This window comes from Dryas octopetala, chromosome 7, assembly GCF_963921425.1.
Source record: "Dryas octopetala chromosome 7, drDryOcto1.1, whole genome shotgun sequence".
Classification (NCBI taxonomy): Eukaryota; Viridiplantae; Streptophyta; class Magnoliopsida; order Rosales; family Rosaceae; genus Dryas; species Dryas octopetala.
The window spans coordinates 20,534,058-20,556,510 of NC_141372.1; the positions used below are offsets into that span (position 1 = coordinate 20,534,058).

General features: G+C 36.2%; 2 protein-coding genes and 1 pseudogene across 3 annotated transcripts; all 3 read right to left on the minus strand.

Annotated features, from left to right (window-relative positions):
• Positions 1 to 2,246: 2,246 nt before the first annotated feature.
• On the minus strand, positions 2,247 to 8,882 carry LOC147280425 (disease resistance protein RPV1-like; annotated as a pseudogene). The gene is made up of 5 exons (XR_015123208.1): positions 7,757 to 8,882; positions 4,101 to 5,199; positions 3,700 to 3,975; positions 3,208 to 3,602; positions 2,247 to 3,105 (listed from the first exon to the last, which is right to left on the minus strand). The product of XR_015123208.1 is annotated as a disease resistance protein RPV1-like (transcript).
• A 150-nt stretch (positions 8,883 to 9,032) lies between these two features.
• Positions 9,033 to 13,997, minus strand: LOC147280426 (TMV resistance protein N-like). The gene is made up of 5 exons (XM_086249440.1): positions 13,079 to 13,997; positions 11,537 to 12,626; positions 11,143 to 11,418; positions 9,997 to 11,055; positions 9,033 to 9,911 (listed from the first exon to the last, which is right to left on the minus strand). Exons 1-5 carry the CDS (start codon positions 13,576 to 13,578, stop codon positions 9,156 to 9,158), a joined length of 3,681 nt encoding a protein of 1,226 aa, XP_086105566.1. The 5' UTR covers positions 13,579 to 13,997; the 3' UTR covers positions 9,033 to 9,155.
• Positions 13,998 to 15,844: 1,847 nt separating this feature from the next.
• LOC147280427 (disease resistance-like protein DSC1) lies at positions 15,845 to 17,612 on the minus strand. The gene is made up of 2 exons (XM_086250480.1): positions 17,289 to 17,612; positions 15,845 to 17,186 (listed from the first exon to the last, which is right to left on the minus strand). Exons 1-2 carry the CDS (start codon positions 17,481 to 17,483, stop codon positions 16,098 to 16,100), a joined length of 1,284 nt encoding a protein of 427 aa, XP_086106606.1. The 5' UTR covers positions 17,484 to 17,612; the 3' UTR covers positions 15,845 to 16,097.
• Positions 17,613 to 22,453: the final 4,841 nt, after the last annotated feature.

Genomic DNA, 22,453 nt, shown 5'->3' on the forward strand with positions numbered 1-22,453 from the left:
ATGGAAAGACAGTCACCGTCAGTATGTAGCGGGAATCAGACTCCACAATGGAAGAACAATAAGTCCCTCCAGTGTAGAGTGTACCCAAAAAATAAGACCCTCCAGGCTCCAGAAAAGCCATAACTTGAGTTTCCAATGCAGAAAGCCAGACCCTTTAGTGGCTTGGCCTGCCAAGGAGTAACTCACCTGCAAAAACACTTCATGGCCACCGGAAATCTGAGTACTTGTACTAATGAAAAAAGGAATTGATACGCATTCCATTCATTCATTTCTGGATAGGAGATACATACACATAAACATGCTCATTTCTAAATGCATCAAATGCATGCATTGGAAAATTGTAGATTGTTTAGATAATTTTGAATTACAATTTCCAACACAATCAGAAGATCTAAAGAGATCAGAGGAAAATATATTGAAGTACAAAATGGATACCTCAGCATCAGTTCCATAGAGCCTGACACGATAACCAACAGATACAGACTTGGTATCAGCAGAGTAAGTGATGCTTCGGAACTCATCCCATAATTTTAAAAGTATAAATATTTATCATCAAATTGAAAATCAAGAATCGGAAATCATTTTGTCTTTGGAATATGACAAAAAAATAATAACAATACTACATGAACCATGCAACTTCATAATCTGATTAACAATGTGCCTGTAATGCAAATTGCAAATACCACACCGGATTCCAAAAGAAATCAAATGTTTCTTCAATTGCAGATGATATAATCCCATTAAAGTGACATGAATGACAGTGAAAACATAATGATTAGAAATGAATGAATAAACGAATTTCAGGGGAATATGAAAGCGAGATTAGGCATCATTAGTCACCCAGAAACTGAAAACAGAATTCACATCACCTTTGGATTTTTTACTGGCTCATCGATGCTTCATACTTTGTAACCAGCCTCAGTAGCAGCATTTATAGCATTGATCTACAGGGAAAGACATCATTATGTAATGTGCCTCATGAAGTCAAAAGTTAAAAAGAAAAATTACTAAATCATGTGTGTATGGCTGTATGCACACACATGTATACTGTTGTGTTGGAAAGATTATAGGAATACCTTCACTACTATGATAAATATTTATGATAAATTATGATAAATATTTATACTTATTGCCCATAAAGCATGAACAACTGATTCCTCTGCCTTACCACATCTAAATACTTTAACCTCTTTTTTTTAATTTTTAGAAATTTGACCCTCCAGTAGTGCTTGACCCCCTCTTGAGAAGTGCTCGAACACCCCTTGAGCACTACTCGATAGGGTTCGAGTACTACTCAAGGGGAGTTCGAGCACTATTTAGAGGTCAAATTTCTAAAAATTTTAAAAAGAGGTTAAAAGTCTATATTGGCAATCAAAATAGGTTAGTTTTCCAAATTTCTCCATCTAAAGCATAAACCCGATGAAGCCACACCCCGTCGAGTTAATCCCAAAGCACATGGGAGGGCGTCAACCGCTGCCCTCCATGCAAACATTTGGATTTTGGGTGGCAGCTTCATCATCCACAGTCAACGCCAGAGGCCAGCCTTTATTTGTGTGTGACAAATTCTGCATATATACCTAGACGGTAGCCACTCTTAACAGTATACTTTCCATTTTTTTCTTAGTGCCAAATTATCCTATCACTCCCCCGAATCCCACTAAAAGGACAAGACAGAATCAACTCAACTTCAAAAGGGAGGAAATGTTGTTCCAACAGCTGCACATTCCATATACCAGTGGGAGTAATTAAATCAGCCACCGTTGCAAAATTGGTAAGGAATGAGGCGAAGAGACCAGAAAAGTGGACGAAGAAGGCAACCAACGGGCTCCATAAATTGGGATGGTATGGCCATCTCAAACCAAAACAAAGTAAACCCTTGCCCCACATCAGACTTCTCTAAATATAGGAAGGATTATATGCCCCACCTGAGCATCAAGGAAATGGCCATGAACATAGTACTTGGCATATTGAGGCACTCTAGTGACCAAAGAAAAGGGATGGGAAAATAAATGCCACACACACATGTACCTACTTCACTAACATATCCTGTAGCTGCACTGTATACAAATCAAGATTCAAGAATCATATTCATAACATTACATGAAACCATTAATTTTTCACACCAATAAAATTGACAAATGACTATATTGAAAATTGTGTGGGTTTATGCGAATATGGTTCTTCTCCCAAAAGATTCTCAGGGCTAGAAAGACAAAATTGCATTCATGCAAGTTCAAACTTTCAACTCTATATGGGGTAATGACTAATGACAATGACATTAATACATAGCATATATACATTAATACATACAGCTGGTGGATTTTTAAATCCAAAATGCATGACTTATTCTCGCAAACAAGTATAGGCCTAAATGTTGTGTCGGCAAGCAACATCCATCATCATCAACATCATTCAAGGCCTCGTGTTGAGGCAGTAATGCTACCCGATGCTGATACTGATGCAGCTGCAGCTGATGTGTTGTCAAGGTCAAGATCAGTGTAATCAGAAAGTATTTCCACAACCTCCTCTGAAATGCTAACATTGCTCTGCCTCTGCCTCTGCCTCAATGTTTGCTCAACCTCCTCTGAAATGCTACTGCTGGGTCGAGTCCTTTTTTGGTTTAACTTTTGTACCTCTTGCTCATATATCAAATGGACCCCGCACTTCTTTACCTTCAGGCCTGGCCCTCTGGTTTCAAATAAGAACTCAATCCGACAACAACTGTTATGCCACTCTGTACCAAAATATTTATCATGGGATACAAAGAATAGCCAAAGGTGATCTGACTCAACCTGGCAAAATTCTTCGCTAAAGCGAAATGCAGGCTGTCTACCACATGTTTCCAATTCTATTCCATTGAGTTTCAGGCAACATACAAGATGATGTGTGGCGTTAAAGTGCTTGAATTGATGTGTATCAAGTTCATCAACCAAACGATGCTTATGGAGTACAAAAACAGCACACAAAGCGTATCCCATAAACTTACTATTGTTCCAACGTTGAAGTAGCTCTACAGTTAATGAAACCCCAACAGTTTGATGGCTAAACCACTCAGGAATTTCACTTCCAGGAATTAACAATTTGAAAAGTTGCATTAGAGATTCCCTGTACCGGAAAAATTAGTATGCTAACTGATTAATGTCTGTGTATATATATGTGCGAAAAGACGCACACACTCACAAAAGAGAGATCTTAGAGAGTACGTACCTGATGAAGGAACATCTTCAGCATTTCAAATGCCATATTATCATTTAGTTTGAAGCAATTGATGAAATTGAAATACGACTTCTCCAATTTATTGAAAGTGGATGCATCCAACAACATTTCCAGTGAAGAACAACCATCTGCCCTTACATCCAATTGACTATTTGATGGAAGGCTTGACAATGATTGAAGTCTCTTGCAATTCTCCAAGTTAATGTTCTCAAGCTTAAAAAGCCATCGCATGCTTGAAGGAAGACTAACAAGGATGAATGAACTCCAACTAAATTCTTAAATCCTTCAAGATCTAAACTCTCAAGATTTTCAATGCCTGAGAAGTCTGGGGTCTTAACAAGGTGTTGAGAATAGCATAGTTTAATGACCTTCAATTTGTCAAGATACTGCTCAATACATACATAAAACCAAAACAGTCAGCCACCACAAAAACAGACACTATGCTTTAAAAAATAAAAATCGGTAGGCTGTTAACAGTCATACCTTTATTCCCTCCCACAGCTGTTCAATTTTGCTGTGGCACAAGTTAAGTTCAATAAGTTCATCTGGTTCGAAATTTTGTTGGAGAGATGTTAAGGGATACCCACTCCATTCGAGGAGCCTTAAAGAATTAGAAAGACATGTGAGGCCTTTGGGAAGTTGCACATTATGAAGTTGGAGGAAACCAAGTTGAGACAAATTTGAGAAGGCTGCTGGGTTCCAATGAGCCACTTCTAATTTAGGAGTGTCCATAACCATGCCTTGAACCGCTTCTGTTCCCTAATTATGAAGGAAAAAGAATAAGTATTTCACAATACAAGGAAAATACCACTGGATCTAAACAGATTACTGAAATGAAATGATACTGCTTATGCTTATATTTCTCTACATAATTAGACTCTTACCTTATTTTTCATCAGCACATTGTGGATGTCTTCATGACACCATAGTCTACTACGTACGTTTTCCTGGATCATTAGGGCAATTTCGGCGAACTATTTCCCGGCCCATTTGTTGTAGCAAATCATGCATCCATAATTGGTTGTTGGAAATAGTAATGAGAGATTTATCAACAAGAACACATAAACCGATAACAGGGTAAAGCTTACAATATTCTAGTATTTTTGTTACGCAATCCTATCCTTTCCCTTATAAAAACATGCGATATGTAGGAAGATTTCTTGTTCTTCTTCCCTCAGTCCATCAAAACTTATCTGAAGCACATCAGTGATGTCTCTTTCTGGTATATTCTTTAGTCTCTCTATTGCATTTTCCCATTCGTTGATGGATCTATTACATAGAAAAGAACCTATAACCTCAAGGGCTAATGGAAGCTTTTGAGCATATCCTATGATATGGTTGCACAGCTCCAAATATTCTTCAGGAAGGTGGCTTTTCTTGAAAGCTTTCAAACTTAAAAGTTGAAGAGCTTCTTGATAATTTAACCCAGTAGCTTTGTATATTCCATCAACACCATGTGCCATCAACAAATGCTTATCGGTACTGGTTATGATAACTCTACACCCCTCACCGAACCAGTCATGACCTCCAGCCAATTTTTGTAATTGTGTTAGGTGGTCCACATCATCAATAACAACAAGAACTTTGATACTACATAACCGTCTTTTTATTACAGCAGTTCCTGTATATTCATCCTCTATGTTTCTAATATTTTTCATCAGAATTCTAGAAAGAAGCTTTTCTTGTAAAGAAACTAGACCATCCTTTTTAGACATCTCTCTAACATTGGAAAGAAAGCAGCTACGGTCAAAATGTTCACGAATTTTATCATAAATAGCTCGGGCAACTGTTGTCTTACCTATTCCCCGCATCCCATGAATCCCTATGAAGCGTACGCCACCAAAGGATGGGCATAAGTAATTACCTAATAAATCATCAATGCGGGAATCTATTCCTACCAAGCTCTTGTCAACATTTGGCAATTTATACAATAAATGTGTCGATAATTCTTTAACAACCTTTCTGATGAAACCTGCCTCGTCCCTGAAAAGAAGAAAAAATAAAATGCCCATTAGCATGTACCATGTTGGGCAAAGAAACATTAAGAAGGGTGTATTCAATCATGACTTTTAAAGACTGTTTTTAAGTGACAGACTTTTATGGACTACATAGACTTTTATAGATTTTACAGAATTATGATTTTATAGACTTGCATAGAGTTTTATATAAAAGACTTTTATAGAGATTAATAGACTTTCAATGACTTCTAATAAATTATATGGTTGTCATGGAGTACAAGAAAGGTGTTAACAACAAATTTTTTTCTTATAATCTCTCCTTTTTCTATATATCACATACACTCATTTGCGCTACAATTTTTTTTATTTTCTTAGATCTCATCTTTGTATTCTACCAGTTTGAAATTTTTTTTCAAATTTTCAAGAGTGCCCAATGGGTTGGTTTAATGGAGCATGTTGATTCAAATCTTGTCCTCTACGCCCCTCACCGTAAAGACCACTTAATTTCTCTATTTTCCATCTGCCAATAACCTAGATTTTGTAAGATAAAATTATATTAATTATAATGAGAAGTGGTATTTTGTATAACTCATTGTTCAGTGTTGACTTTCCACAGGGAAGGGTACGCACATTGTTTTTTGGGGTTGTTCTGAAGGTTACAAATTTATGTTACTTTTATGTTTATGTTTATGTTGTTGGTTTTAAATAATAGCTCTGGGAGTATTCGGAGTTTGCAAATAGCATAGCATGGGTGTAGTCACTGAAATTGAGACAAAATACTTACAAGAAGAAGAGAGAATTGGACTCTGAACTATTAGTGGTAAATTACATTCATGAGTGCTTCCTATCTAACATAATGCAAGGTTACATTTTTAAAAAATAAATAATAATATTATGTGGATGCAGTGTGTGTGTGTTCGGTGGGTGTAGTGTGTGTGTTGTGTTAAGGGCTGGATTTGGCTAGCAAACCCAGCAAAACCCAGAGAGCTCAAGAGAAGAGAAAAGAAAAGGAGAAGAAGAAAGAAAGAGAGAGAGAGAAGGAAAGAGAAAGAGAGAAGAGTAATAGAGAAGGATATACAAAAAGTCTGCTCATTTTTTTCTCTTATGAAAGTCTACAAAAGTCTTTAGAGGTAATGAGAGAGAAATAATGACTTTTTTCTCTTATACTTCACACCTAAAAGTCCACAAAAGTCTATAATCTAGATAAATCTTTAAAAGTCATTGATATTTTGAATACCCTAAAGTCTATGAAAGTCATGATTAAATACACCCAGACTTTTGTATTCAACAAAAGTCTTTAAAAGTCAGAATTGAATACACCCTCTAAGCTCAATTACAAAATGCACCCACCATACAAAATGCATCTACCAACTGTATATGAGGAGTATTTCAGATTAGTCCATGAACAAAAAAATGTTTCAAACTAGTACACTAACTAATAGAAAGTTACAAAGTAGTACATCAGTTACAAATTCTATCAATAAGGGCGTTAAATGCTAGTATAGACAGTGCTAACATGGATTTTTGAACAATGTGAACACTAAATTTACATTACATGAATTAATGATGTCATATTTTATTTTATTTTTAAGAGTTTAAAAATTTTTGTAGTTTTTTTTATCAATATGACATTATAAATTCATGTAAAGCAAATTTGATGTAAACATCATTCAAAAAATCCACGTCATCGTTGTCCAAAGTGGCATTTAATTGTCTTTTTTAACAGAATTCATAACGGATGTGCTATTTGTAACTTTCTATTAATTAGTGTACTAATTTGAAACATTTTTTTATTCGTAGACCAATTTGAAATACCCGGTGGGTGCATTTTGTAATCGAGCCAAATATTAAATATATGAAAAATGCTAATATATTGAATCCAGATATATCATTGTATGTGATAAGCTAATCCCACTCTCATAATTAAGTAGGAGACTGCAGCTTTTAACTTTAATTATCTGATTTGTAACATTTTCTGATATCTAACAACTTTGTTTTATCTGATAAATAAGATATTGTATGTTGTAAATTTGTAATCTGATTGGCCACCTCTTTTAAAGCAGGCTTCAACTTTTTTACTTGGTCCCGACCTATTCTATCTCCCAATAAATCAACTTCTTAATTCACAGGAAGTACTGCCGAATATATATCAGAAATTCTCTTTGGAGGACGTCGGACGCATATGTTTTATAACTTTTTTTTTTTCACCATTTGATCTTAAATTTGACATAATTTAATTATTTAGGGTATAAATCATCAATTAAAACTTATTCTTTGGTTTTAACTCTCATGATTTTGAGTTTCCGTTCCTCGAGAATTAAAACTTAAAATATAATCTCGAACAATAATTCTATACCCTAAAATATAGAACCCTATACCCTCACATGTTGAATCTTGTAAAAAATGGTCTAAAAATTGACATAATGTCATAAAAATATTCATGTCTATTTTTTAGTTAAAGAACGGACGTCTGCAGAGAGAATTTTTGATACTATATATATATATATATATATATATACTTTTATTTTGAATCAGAAAACATAACAGTACTACTACTACGTGTATAAGGAGAGAACAGTTACCCGAAGCGATTGAGGTGTCACCCAGAAATATTGGCCACCTCTATCAAAGCAGTCTTCCACTTGTTGACTTTGTCCCTATTTTCCCAATAAACTTCTTCATGTTGCGTGAATGCCTGCAAAAAATTTATCTTTTTCTTCCGCGCGTATACTAGATGGGTCCACTTGGTAGAAGATTGGATGGACTAGTTGTCCCATCTCATCTCTGCGTTGAAGAATCTTCACAAGCTCATCCAAGCACCATGATGAAGAAGCATAGTTTGGTGAAAGAATGACAAGGGCAGACTTTGACTCCTCAATTGCTTTAAGAAGTTCTGGGTGAATGGACTTTCCTCTCTCAAGGTTTCGGTCATCTTTAAAGGTGACAATTCCTTTCCGATCTAGTTCAACAAACAGATGGCTCACAAAATTCGATCGGGTGTCTTCCCCTCTGAAACTTAGGAACACATCATATTTCCATTGACGGGGAGGAGGAGGAGAAGAAGAAGAAGAAGAAGAAGAAGGTGTCGACGACATACTTTTCAAGGCCAGTTTTAATGGAGGAGGAAATGTATACTTACGTACATGTATACTAAGTAGTGCTAATTATAAGATATGGGTAACACTTACATTACGTAGGACTCAATGGGACTTTATGTGAGGCAGAGAGCTTAGATAGATATCTATATTGCTTTTGGTCAATGGTAGAAGGGTTTAATGGTGAGGGGGCCTCCTCAGTCCTCTGATCAAGTTCCAGGCACCTTCCAATTCCGAACAAAAGTCAAAGCATGAAGTTGCCTCCACAATAATAAAACGAAACTAACGACAACTTCTCTTTTGTGAATAGTAGTTGTCAAAAGTTAATGCACTTTTGTAGAAAAGTTTACACAATTCTATAATAATAGTAGACAAAAGTCTATAAAATTTACTACCCCATGTCAAAATATACTAGAAAATATCCTTGATATTTCTCTAAAACATGTGGCTAGGAAAAGCTATGGCAATGCGAAGCAGGGAAGGGAAGTGTTTTGGTCCTCCCATATCGTCAGTATCTGATGTGAACAAGTCATTTTGCAACACCTGTCAATTTGAAGAAACCATACCAGACAGCAAAAAATAAATAAACAAATTTTATGTTAGGACGGATGAAACCCACTTGACCCTTTCATATTCCCATTCAACGAAGTGGAAGAAAAATCCACTAACTAATAGCTAATTACAGTGTTGTATGAAATTAAAGAGTTGCAAAATCCACTTTCAACTCTATAAGGAGTAGCGACTAAGCAGTTTGGACCAAAAATATATGAAGTAAAAGAATTGAAAAATTACTAAATAGTCCATGAACACATAACATAGCATAAAGCTTGTGGATTTTAAAATCCAACAGCAGCTGGAAACAACATCCAGTCTCCACCCATCAAATTCAATACAAGCACTTCGTCCGCTTACTAGGTCCTGCTAGTGCTGCCCCACCATCATCATCTTCATCATCAACCTGTTCAAGGCCTCGCTTGGTGGTAGTAATGGCACCAGATGCCGATACTGGTACAGCAGCAGAAGCAGCTGCGTTCTCAAAATCAGTACAATCAGAAAATATTTCCACAGTGTTCTCTGAAATGCTAACGTTGTTGCTCTGCCTCTGCCTGAATGTTTCCGGAGAAATGCTACTGCTGGATTGCGTCATTATTTGGTTCAACTCTTGCATATCTTGCTCATATATCAAATGGACCCCGCACTTCTTTACCTTCAGACCTGGCCCCCCGGTTTCAAAGAAGAACTCAATCTCACTGCAACTGGTATGCCACTCTGTTCCAAAGTATTTACAATCACGGGATATGTAGAATAGCCAAAGGTGATCTGACCCAACCTGGCAAAATTCTTCACCAAAGAAAAATGGAACTGGATATGATGTTTGATTTATTCCATCGGGTTTCAGGTTGCATAGTAGACCATGTGTGATGTTCAAGTGACCGAATTGACGTATAGCAGGCTGATCAGACAGATGATGCTCATGTAGTACAAAAACAGCACACAAAGCATATCCCATAAACCCACTATTATTCCAACCTGGAGGTACCTTTACACTTACTGAATCCCCAACACTTTGATGACTGAACCACTCAGGAACTTCACTTCCAGGAATTGCAATGCGGAAATCCTCCCTTGAGTTAGTGATTCCCTGTGCCATAAAAATTAGGGTGTTAATGTCTGTGTTTGTACAAAAACGCACACACTCACAAAACAGACATCTAAGGAGCACGAACCTGACGAAGGAACGCCTTCAGCATTTCAAATGCTATGTTGTCATTTATTTTGAAGCAATTGGTGAAATAGAACATCGATTTCTCCAATTTATTGAAATTGGATGCATCAAACATCATTTCCAGTGAAGAACAACCATTTGCCCATACATGCAATGAACTATTTGTAGGAAGGCCTGACAACTCTTGAAGTCTCGTGCAATTCTCCAACTTAATGAACTCAAGCCTAAAACATGATCGGACCATTGAAGGAAGAAGAACAAAATTATTTCCACTCAGATCTAGTTTCACTAAAGAGGGTAAGCAACTAATACCGTTGGGAAATGCTCTTTCCCCAAGATTGCAGTTACTTAGATTTAGAGCAGTTAAATTACACAGACCAGATAACGGCAACTGGAAACTCATTGGCTCTGTATTCACTCTTTGCATAAATCCGGAAGGCAAGAACTTATTCAAAGATCCCCAAACCACTTCACATCCATGAGAAATTGTATCTTTAAATTTTTCAAAAAAACCAAAAGAGGAAGGTAGTTCTCTTTTTGTAGTATTGCCCACGTCAAGCTCCTCCAAACACTCTACCGGAAGTTTGATCTTTGAGCAACCAGAAAAATCAAGAACTTCCAGAGACTTTAAGCCGTATATGCTTATTGGAAGACGCACAAGATGTTTACAACCTATCAATTTCATCAAAGTAAGTCGTTGAAGCATTCCAATAGAGGAAGGTAGTTCTCTAATGGCAGTTCCACTCACATCAAGCTCCTCCAAACAATCTAGATCGCCCAAGTCATTTGGTAATTTATCAACCTTTGAGCAGCCAGAAATATTAAGAACTTCGAGAGATTTTAAGCCACATACACTGTTGGGAAGGCCCACAAGGTTTTTGCAATCTTTCAAGTTCAACAAAGTAAGTCTTTCAAGCACTCCAATTGACTGGTCAACCTCATACAGTTGTATACATCCTTCAAGAATCAGAAGCTCAAGATTTGGCATACTTTCAAAGTTTGGGGTGCTCACAAGATTCAGGGAGTGACGGAGGTTAATGGTTTTTAAATTGTATAAAGGCTGTCAAGTAAAAGCATAGAAAATTAGTTTCCATGATTTAACAACTCCTATAGGTAACAAAAGATTAAACAAGTCCAGGATACGTACCTTTATTCCCATCTGAAAATTTTTAATGCAACTATTACACAAGTTAAGCTCGAACAGCTTCTCTAGGTTTAAATGTGATGGGAAAGATTTTAACGGATATCCAACCCAATCAAGAATCCTTAAACTATTGGGAAGATATTTAAGCTCATTAGAGAGACTCGCATTATTAATTTTGAGGTATCTCAGTTTGTTCATCATTGAAAAGGCACTCGCGTCCACATTTACTCTTGGCCCATCTGTTGACTTCAAAATTATGCCTTCTAGTATTTCTGTACCCTATTAAACAAGAATACAAAATAGTGAACCTCATAACTCAAGAAAAATGGTTAGTACAGTACCTTGTTACATAATATATTAACAATTATAAACTTATTCTTGTACTTAAATCCCTTACAGTATTTTTGCTTAAGACATAATTGGCATCTTCACAAAGCCACAACCTACTGCGCCTGCCTAGCTCATTAGGAGATTCTTGGATGACAATTTCCCGACCCATTTCTTGTAGAGAATCATGCATCCACAGCCTTTCATCCAAAACAGTTAGGAGAGATCTCTCGACGAGAACGTTTATTCCAATAATTGCAGAAAGATCGCAAGCAGTTAGTATTTTTATTACTCGATCTCTGCTCCCAGTGTTAAAGAAACATGCAATGTCTAGGAATATTTTCTTCTCCTCCCCATCTAGACCATCATAACTAATCTTAAGTATGTCAAAAATTTCCGAGTTACAAACTTTTCCTAGTTTTCTCAATGCACAATTCCATTCACTTAGACCTCTCCCATGCAAAAAAGATCCCAAGACTTCAAGAGCTAATGGAAGACCTTGGGCATAACTCACAACAGTAGTTGACATATCAAGATAATTTTGTTCTGGGTAATCTTTATTAAAGGCATTCCAACTAAAAAGCTTTAGAGCATCATCATCATTTAGTCCCTCAACCTTCAATATTTTTTCCACTCCATGTCTGACTAACAAATGCTCATTTCTAGTTGTAATGATAACTCTACTCCCTGGACCAAACCACATTTTATTTCCAGCCAAATATTTTAAATGGTCTAGGTGGTTCACGTCATCAAGAATGAGAAGAACCTTTTTGTGACGTAAAACCCTGCGTATTATTGTGGCTCCTTGATGAAAGTCCGATATGTCATCCTTTTTCCTCCATATCCCAGAAAGAAGTTCCTTTTGTAGGTTAACTAGGCCACTTTTTTCAACAGAATTTCTAACATTTGTAAGAAGGAAACTTACTTCAAATTCGTGAGATATTCTCTCATAAACAACTTTGGCAACAGTTGTCTTGCCAATCCCGCCCATCCCCCATATACCAATAAAGCGAACATCATCCTCCCCTGCACCTAAATGCATATTGATTGGTTCCAATCTTGAATCAATTCCAACAAGGTTCTCCATATTACTAAATAATGTACGGCCCAATTTTGTCCATATAACTTCAACAATATCTTTAATGAGCTTTGCCTCGTACCTACAACAAAATGGATAAAAAAAAAAGCATGTTATTCATATATATGAATATTAATCAAATTGACGTAGATCTGCTTTTACTAGTTCTTATCATGGAACTTGAAATTTTCTCAAAGTAGCTGATCAAATGAATAACTACACAACATATATCTTTGCAAGTATTCAATTTCTTTCCTATTCGTTTAATGATATTTAGCTTCAGAATTCAGATTGGTCATCTACCTAGCTATGTCCCATGTGAATTGTAACACATGAAAAACACCGAAATCTACTATGTTGTTAAGTAATGCAATATTCAAAATCTTATATTAATTGATTCCACTCATTTAACCGGCCCTATAAATACAATTGGTGATCTACTTCCATTAATCCTCATACATTGAACCATTTTGTTTCTAACTTTCTCAAAACCTTTTCAATGGAAAGAAAGATAAAAGAAATAAGAAAACATACCAATCCTTTGAATTCCACCCAGAGAAATTTGCCACTTGTGTTAAAGCTGATCTCCACCTTCGCACCTTCTCTGTGTCATTGCTAAACCTTTCTTCATGTTTATTGAAGGCCTCTGCAAAACTCCCAGTTTGTTTTCGTACATCAGAGGGATCGACATCATAGAAAATTGGCATCACTATTTTTCTTGCTTCGATGCATTCAAGAATCTTTGAAAGCTCTTCCAAGCACCATGTTGACGATGCATAATTTCGAGAGAGAACAATGAGAGCAAATCTCGATTCTTCAATTGCAGTCAGAAGTTCTGGATAAATAGCTTTCCCTTTTTGAAGTTCAGGATCATCCCTGAAAGTGATTATTCCTTGTTGTTCCAATGCAGCGTATAAGTGGTCTGCAAAACCCTTCCGAGTGTCCTCACCTCTAAAACTCATAAAAACATCATATTTCCATTGAGGAGTTGAAGAAGGGAAAGATGTAGACATTCCAAGTGTGCTCATCGCCATTGGAACTACTATAAATATTGATTAATTCTAGAAACAGTTGTATAATTGTACTATGAAGTTGCGAACATCAGTTGCTTTCTTTGTTTCTATGGTTGTTGTTGTGGCTCTGCTTCATCTTGCTCCGGAATCTAATACACAAACAAACATACACACACACACACACACACTCACTCTTCATATGTGTGTGTGTGTTAACTTTTTGGTTATTGTCATCCTTCTAAACTCAAAAGACTATATATACCTCGATCAGAACATGATGGGTGGTGCATTCATATATAGAAGACAGTATAACATTTAGTAGCAGCTGAAAAATGCATATATTATTCCGTAGTATGACATCAAGCTAACAATAAATCATTGACCAATAATCTTAATTAGAGAAAAGACTTAAGTTTAAAAGGAATGAAAGAGCAAATTAGGAAAACATGTATGTGCAGAGATGTAAAGTAAAGAACCAAAAATAGCTTAGGTCAGTCTATTAGCTAGATGATTACCTGGGTTACATGTGTGTGATCGACTACTGAGTAGTGCTAATTATAAGATATGGGTAACACTTACATTACGTAGGACTCAACGGGACTTTTATGTGAGGCAGAGAGCTTAGAGAGATATCTATATTGCTTTTGGTCAATGGTAGAAGGGTTTAATGGTGAGGGGGCCTCCTCAGTCCTCTGATCAACTTCTAGGCACCTTCCAATTCCGGACGAAAGTCAAAGCAAGAAGTTGCCTCCACAATAATAAAACGAAACTAATGACTAACTTCTCTTTTGTGAATAGTAGTTGTCAAAAGTTAATGCACTTTTGTAGAAAAGTTTACACAACTCTATAATAATAGTAGACAAAAGTCTAGAAAATTTACTACCCCATGTCAAAATATACTAGAAAATATCCTTGATATTTCTCTAAAACATGTGGCTAGGAAAAGCCATGGCAATGCGAAGCAGGGAAGGGAAATGTTCTGGTCCTCCCATATCGTCCGTATCTGATGTGAACAAGTCATTTTGCAACACCTGTCAATTTGAAGAAACCATACCAGACGGCAAAAAAATAAATAAACAAATTTCATGTTAGGACGGATGTCCGTTTCATATATATTTCCATTCATATTCACTAAAGGTCCGTTTAATATTGCTTTCTAGAAGTGCTTATAATCAGTAACATTTTTATTGAAAATGCTTCTGTTCATAAATATATATAAATTTTTATAAAAAATTCAAATATTTTATGCAAAAATACTTAAAAGTGCTTCTTAAGGAGTACTTAAAAATACTTTTATAATTCAGAAATACTTTTAAGTGTTTCTCAAAAATTCACTTAAAAATATTTTTATAATTCAAAAATACTTTTATTTATTTTTATCAAACACTTTTAAAAGTGTTTTTACTAATCTGAAAACACTTTTATCAATTTTAAAAATAATGTCAAACGGGACCTAAAGAAACTCGGAACCTATTTGAACGGAACCTATTTGAACAAAGCGGAAGAAAAATCCACTAACTAATAGCTAATTACAGTGTTGTATGAAATTAAAGAGTTGCAAAATCCACTTTCAACTCTATAAGGAGAAGCGACTAAGCAGTTTGGACCAAAAATATATGAAGTAAAAGAATTGAAAAATTACTAAATAGTCCACCCATCAAATTCAATACAAGCACTTCATCCGCTTACTAGGACCTACTAGTGCTGCCCCACCATCATCATCTTCATCATCAACCTTTTCAAGGCCTCGCTTGGTGGCACCAGATGCCGATACTGGTACAGCAGCAGAAGCAGCTGCGTTCTCAAAATCAGTACAATCAGAAAATATTTCCACAGTGTTCTCTGAAATGCTAACGTTGTTGCTCTGCCTCTGCCTGAATGTTTCCGGAGAAATGCTACTGCTGGATTGCGTCATTATTTGCTTCAGCTCTTGCACATCTTGCTCATATATCAAACGGACCCCGCACTTCTTTACCTGCAGACCTGGCCCCCAGGCTTGAAAGAAGAACTCAATCTCACTGCAACTGGTTTGCCACTCTATTCCAAAGTGTTCACTATCACGGGATATGTAGAATAGGCAAAGGTGATCTGACCCAACCTGGCAAAATTTGTCACTAAAGACATAATAAGGCTTTGAACCATATGTCTGGTTTATTCCATTGAGTTTCAGGTGGCATAAAAGAAAATGTGTGTAGATAATGTTGATGCAGCGATTTATAGCAGGCTGATCATACTCATGATGTGTGGCGTCAAAGTTGAGGAATTGATAAAAACAGGCTGATGAACCAGACAGATGATGCTCATGGAGTACAAAAACAGCACACAAAGCATATCCCATAAACCCACTATTATTCCAACCTGGAGGTACCTTTACACTTACAGAATCCCCAACACTTCGATGACTGAACCACTCAGGAACTTCACTTCCAGGAATTGCAATGCGGAAATCCTCCCTTGAGTTAGTGATTCCCTGTGCCATAAAAATTAGGGTGTTAATGTCTGTGTTTGTACAAAAACGCACACACTCACAAAACAGATATCTAAGGAGCACGCACCTGACCAAGGAACGTCTTCAGCATTTCAAATGCTATGTTGTCATTTATTTTGAAGCAATTGGTGAAATAGAAATACGATTTCTCCAATTTATTGAAATTGGATGCATCAAACATCCTTTCCAGTGAAGAACAACCATTTGCTCTTACATTCAATGAACTATTTGTAGGAAGGCCTGACAACTCTTGAAGTCTCGTGCAATTCTCCAAGTTAATGAACTCAAGCCTAAAACATGATCGGACCATTGAAGGAAGAAGAACAAAATTATTTCCACTCAGATCTAGTTTCACTAAAGAGGGTAAGCAACTAATACCGTTGGGAAATGCTCTTTCCCCAAGATTGCAGTTACTTAGTTTTAGATCCGTTAAATTACACAGACCAGATAACGGCAACTGGAAACTCATTGGCTCTGTATTCACTCTTTGCATAAATCCGGAAGGCAAGAACTTATTCAAAGATCCCCAAACCACTTCACATCCATGAGAAATTGTATCTTTAAATTTTTCAAAAAAACCAAAAGAGGAAGGTAGTTCTCTTTTTGTAGTATTGCCCACGTCAAACTCCTCCAAACACTCTACATGGCCCAACTCTTCTGGAAGTTTGATCTTTGAGCAACCAGAAATATCAAGAACTTCCAGAGATTTTAAGCCGTATATGCTTATTGGAAGACACACAAGATGTTTACAACTTATCAATTTCATCAAAGTAAGTCGTTGAAGCATTCCAATAGAGGAGGGTAGTTCTCTAATGGCAGTTCCACTCACATCAAGCTCCTCCAAACAGTCTAGATCGCCAAAGTCATTTGGTAATTTATCAAGCTTTGAGCAACAAGAAATATTAAGAACTTTGAGAGATTTTAAGTCATGTACACTGCTTGGAAGACGCACAAGGTTTTTGCAATCTCCCAAGTCCATCTTTGTAAGTCTTTTGAGCACTCCAATTGATGGGTCGACCTCATACAGTCGGGTACAACCTCTAAGTATTAGAATCTCAACATATGGCATACCTCTAAAGTTTGGCGTGTTCACAAGATTCAGAGAATGGCTGAAATTAATGGTTTTCAAATTGTACAAAGGCTGTCAAGTAAAAGCAAAGTTAAATGAGCTGAAAATGAAACCTTTAAGCCATGATTCAACAATTTCTGTAGGTAATAAAAGATAAAATAAGTAAAATGATACCTTTATTCCAATCTGAATATATTTAATGCAACTGTGACACATGTCAAGCTCCAATAGCTTCTCTGGGTTGAAATGTGGTGGGAAATAAGTTAATGGATACCCGGTCCATTTAAGAACCCGTAAACTATTGGGAAGATATTCAAGGCCATTAGGGAGGTCCACATTATCAATCACAAGGTATCTCAAGTTGTCCATGGTTAAAAAGGATTTAGCATTGGCGACCACCTTTTCTCCTGGATCGTCCGTTGAGTACACAACTATCCCTTCTATTGCTTCTTTTCCCTAATAAACATGAATACAAACCTGCAATAGTGAAAGCTCATACACATACCTTAAAAAAAACGGCTCATTAGGGTATCTTGTTAACTAAAATTATCCTTGTACTAAATAAATCTCTTACCACACTACAACAATGAAGTTAATAGACAACGGTGAAAAACCGTTGTCTATTTACCCAAAATTCCGTCGTCTAGGCGAGTGACGACTATAGTATATTTAGACAACGGTAAAAACCCGTTGTCTAAATGTATTAATACAACAGTTTTAATTTACAACTGTTGTCTAGTATCCACCAAAATGCCCAATATTCATCTTAAACCATTGTGTTGAAACTCAATACACAACGTTTACAGATACAAAACAATTGTATTAGTAAAGATTAGACAATACTTATATGGTATAAATGTTGTTCAAAGTATTGTTAAACATCTGTTTTAAGAAATACCGTTGCATAATTAAGTATAAAACCGGCATGATGTTTGTACATAAGAATCTCAACAACAGTTTTTACTAAAACATGTTATTTTAATTACTTATACATATCATTTTATATCTTAAAACCGTTGGGTAATCATTTTTTCCACAACTTTTTTTTAACTATATGTGATGTTAAGTTATGTGTTTGACAAGTAATTTTTTTTCAAAAATGTTGTATAGATAGATGATACACATCAATTTTTTGGTTAATCGTTTTAACTGTTGTTAGTAGGTGTTTTATACAATGGTTATTTAACTAAAACCGTTGTCTATGATTAATCAACATAATTTTTTTAAATTTAAAAATGTTGTTTGTTTGATTCACATTTTAATATCTCTGCTTACATCCAATTGAATCCCCATTAATTCCCTGCTTGCATATCCAATTGGAATTAAATCCCACTAAATCCCTGCTTGTTGCATCCAAAGTAATCCACAAATATTGGTAACTCAAAAAGATCCATGAATTCATTAAATTGGAATTGGAGTTTACAAAGTCGATCATGATAACAAACCCATTCACACATTCCTTGCCAATTAATGTACAGCCCAAAAAATTATAAGTAACTTGATAACTACAAAAAGTACTTGTTGATTACAAAAACTATAAAGCTAGGGATGACATGGTCGAACCTAAGTAATCGTGCAAAGTCAGCCATATAAATACCAAAATATCTGACTTTGCAAGATTAGCTAGTCAATGAACTGCTCCCATCATAATATTGCATGTCTACACAGCCTAGCCAGTTAGCTATACAAAATATTTACCAAAAAATGCTTGTTAAACCCAGCCAGCAGATTTAGGGAAGTGAGGAGTACGTATTGGATCTACATATAGCGCACCAGAAAACCTGCCCATTCAGCGCGTACTTCATCAATCTGGTCCTGTGAGTAGGTGTTGTCCTTTCTCCTTTCCCACTGAAATTAACCATGGAGTAACAAAGGGATTAACATAAGGGAATACACCAATAAGAAATTCAACATTTTTGTTTAATTAACCTTTTTTTTTAGTAATTGAATGAATCAATAAAAATAAAGGAGCAGGGGAAACCCTTGAACCAAAGAACAAACATACAAAGCAAGAACAAACCATCAAAATAATGATCTAAGTGACTTAAAAAACAATTAACCTGCCATAACCATCAAGTTAATCATCAACCATCAAATTAATGATCTAATTGACTTAAAAAACAATCAACCTGTCATAACCATAAAGTTAATCCATCATCATCATAATTAACAAGGGTTTTTACACAATTGATCCAAACCACATTTTAAACAAAATGAAACATGTCCCAAGTGTAATGAGGTTGCAGCCAAACCATCATGTTATCATGACACCATGAAACATGCACACTGTAACACATGCAGTATACCAACATTCAACATTCAAACCTGGGCAAAGTTTAGTAGACAGCAGGAAATTGTTCAAAGGTCTATTTTGATTTGGTAAGATTGAAATAATTCTAGCATGCAAACTTAATTAGATGAAAGAGCTTAATTCCACTTATGACGACTACACAAAAATAGTGAACCCCAATATCTGTTTAGAAGTTACAAAAATTCAGGAAATTTGCTGGCCAATTAATCAATTTCATCAAAGTGCAAGTCACCAATCAATTGGTCAACATGACAAAACAAACAGGCTAAATCTAAGCATAGGTCCAAGAAAAGAGTTGCATGACCCAAAGAAAGGTGGGATTTTCAAAAATAAACTATCAAAGGTGCACAACAACACAACAAATGATAAGCATATGTAAAATGAGTAACCTAAATACACCAAAGAAAAAAAAATCAAAAATAAAAGAGAACAAGCGACTTGGAAACTAGTAGGGCATCAAGTTGCTACTATGAATAACTTCTTTGTTTTCATAATGCTACTATGAACACATGCAAATGTGCATAAGACTTAAAATCTGTCCCAATTAAGTCTAGGCCAAATGCTACCTAGGACTTAAAATCTGCCCCACATGCAATTAACCTTTCAGCTTATTAAATTTCAAACTTCCCATGATATATATATCCTAGTATATATACATTCCAAATAGTATAAAATTAAGTCTAAATTTCAAGTTCAGTTTGTACCTTGGTAGCAAAGCTTAATCCTTCATCTTCAACTATCTCTTTCATAAACCGCATAACAAAATAGCCACACTCCTTGTGGGTTGGTTGTTGAGGAATGCCCTAAATAGTATAAGCAATAGAATTAGGACCAAAATTCATAATCTTAAGTATTATATCTAAATCACTATGAACTTGAGTAGAAATTAGCAAACATGCATACCGACAAGTTTTTCCACAAAACTGCCTTGTTCACTTTCTTATTCCCTTGGGCTTTAAAGATTCTGATCGCACTTTAACATGAAAACAGATACCGTGTATCAGCATAGCAAATAAAAACCTTATACATGCATATGCATAAATTAATCAAACTGCTGTTTTGGGAATCAAGCTTCTGCTCAATTAATTACTTACTTGTCCACCACGGTTCTCCATTCTTCACCACATAGTCTCCTTCTCATTGGGTCCAAAAATGGACAATCTCCTTGTCCGGATTGACAACCGTTAACACCCAATGATTTCTACACAAAAAATTCATTAAACATCTACCAAACTTCTTATGGATTATGTTAAATTGCAAAACAACTAGAAAACACATTAAAACAATTACTTACCCAGAGTTATAAGGGACTAAGTAAAGCTGATCTTCAGCAGAACTTTTGAACCTATCTGCTAATATTCGTGATCTCTCATCAACGGTTCCACAGCCAATAGCCCCAATTCGAGCAGGGTCAATAAAACCAATCATGTCATTCATTTTTGATTTCTTAACCACATCGAATAAAAACCTATAAGGAACATACATAATTTAACATATCATAGTGGAAGAAAGCTTGCCAAACTTATTACTTAATTCACATGGAAAGACATAATTAAGCTACCTGATATACACAACAATGCAAGTGGCTGATATCTCCTCCATACGGCTAAACTGCTCTATATCTTCACTCAGTACGTGGGTTTTCCGAGGCTGACCAAAAACTTCAGGTTCAATTACAAAGTGGATTGTCGCATCCTTCTTCATGCCAGTTTGTGCATACATGCATAACACCTTCAATGTAGGGGGCAGTACTTTCAGGTCCAAAGGTTGTGGCTTGTTTACACTCCTTTGATGCTTATCAGCTTTGGCCTTCAAGGGTTTCTAGGTTCAAAATTAAAAATATGTTAGATGTAGGATTTCATAAATAACATCAAAAATTGCCAAAATCAACACGGTTGACCACAATACCTTAATACCCTTTTTGTTCTCCTCCATAGGCAAAACAAACTGTTTTGGCCAAGCTACAACACTACCTTTGGCTTGGCCCACAGTTTCAAGTTCGCCTGTCACAGGGATGGGAAGCAGTGCATCATCATTAAATGAAGCATAGATTGAAACCCTGAGGTTGTCCTTTCCCAAAGGAATGCCATGGACAGTCGGGTTGTCAACCTGTACCTCAATTAGTGTTGCATGTGCAACAATTTTTTGATCCTCACCTTCCACAACTAACTTGCATTGTTTCCCCTGCACACAAGACACAATTTCAAATTAACTGAAGGCATTTTCACTAAGCATTTTAACTAAGCGTAACTGAAGACATTGTTTAGATGCATATAAAATTTCATTGAATCACCTTAAATATTGATTCCCTCACAAATTCAGAATCCACATCCATGATATCATCCTCCTTTGGATTGTCATTCAATCCCAACACCTTCTTTGCAGCATTACAACTAGCTTTATCGGATCCATATTCCACGGTGTGTGGAGTTGGGGGAGTGGGAGGAGCAGTATTTTGTACCGGGACTGTGATATTTGCAGCAGGACCCTTGACATTAGCTAGTATTTCATCCAATGTAGTCACCTTGGCCTGCCAATCAGGGGACCCTGCTGCCATTAACTTGTCTCGCTCATCCATCACAAGTTTGGCCACAATATTTGCTCGCTCCTCCTCCAAAATTTGAGCCGAGATCTTTCTTTTCTCGTCTGCCATTATCTCTGCCTTGATTTTCTCTCGTTCCTCTACCACTATCTACGCCACAATCTTCTCTCACTCCTCCTCTACAATTGCTCTAATTGACTCTCTCACATTCTCTTTCACACTTGTCTTCCTTCGCTTAGGGAGGTGGAAATATGAATTTGGTGTCACATAACTTCCAACTGCTCTAACCCTGCCACCATGCTCAGGGGTCCCCAAGGCAAGTGTCAAAACATCATTGCTACCAGATGTACTTAATTTCCCCTCCTTCTCTTGTTGCTTCAACTCTTCCTGAAAATGCAATTAAAAAATTTAGTTAAAAAAAACTTTGAAACAAGCAATGATGTGGCTGTTATAAACTGTAGGGTGCCATGAACTAAGTATAAAAAT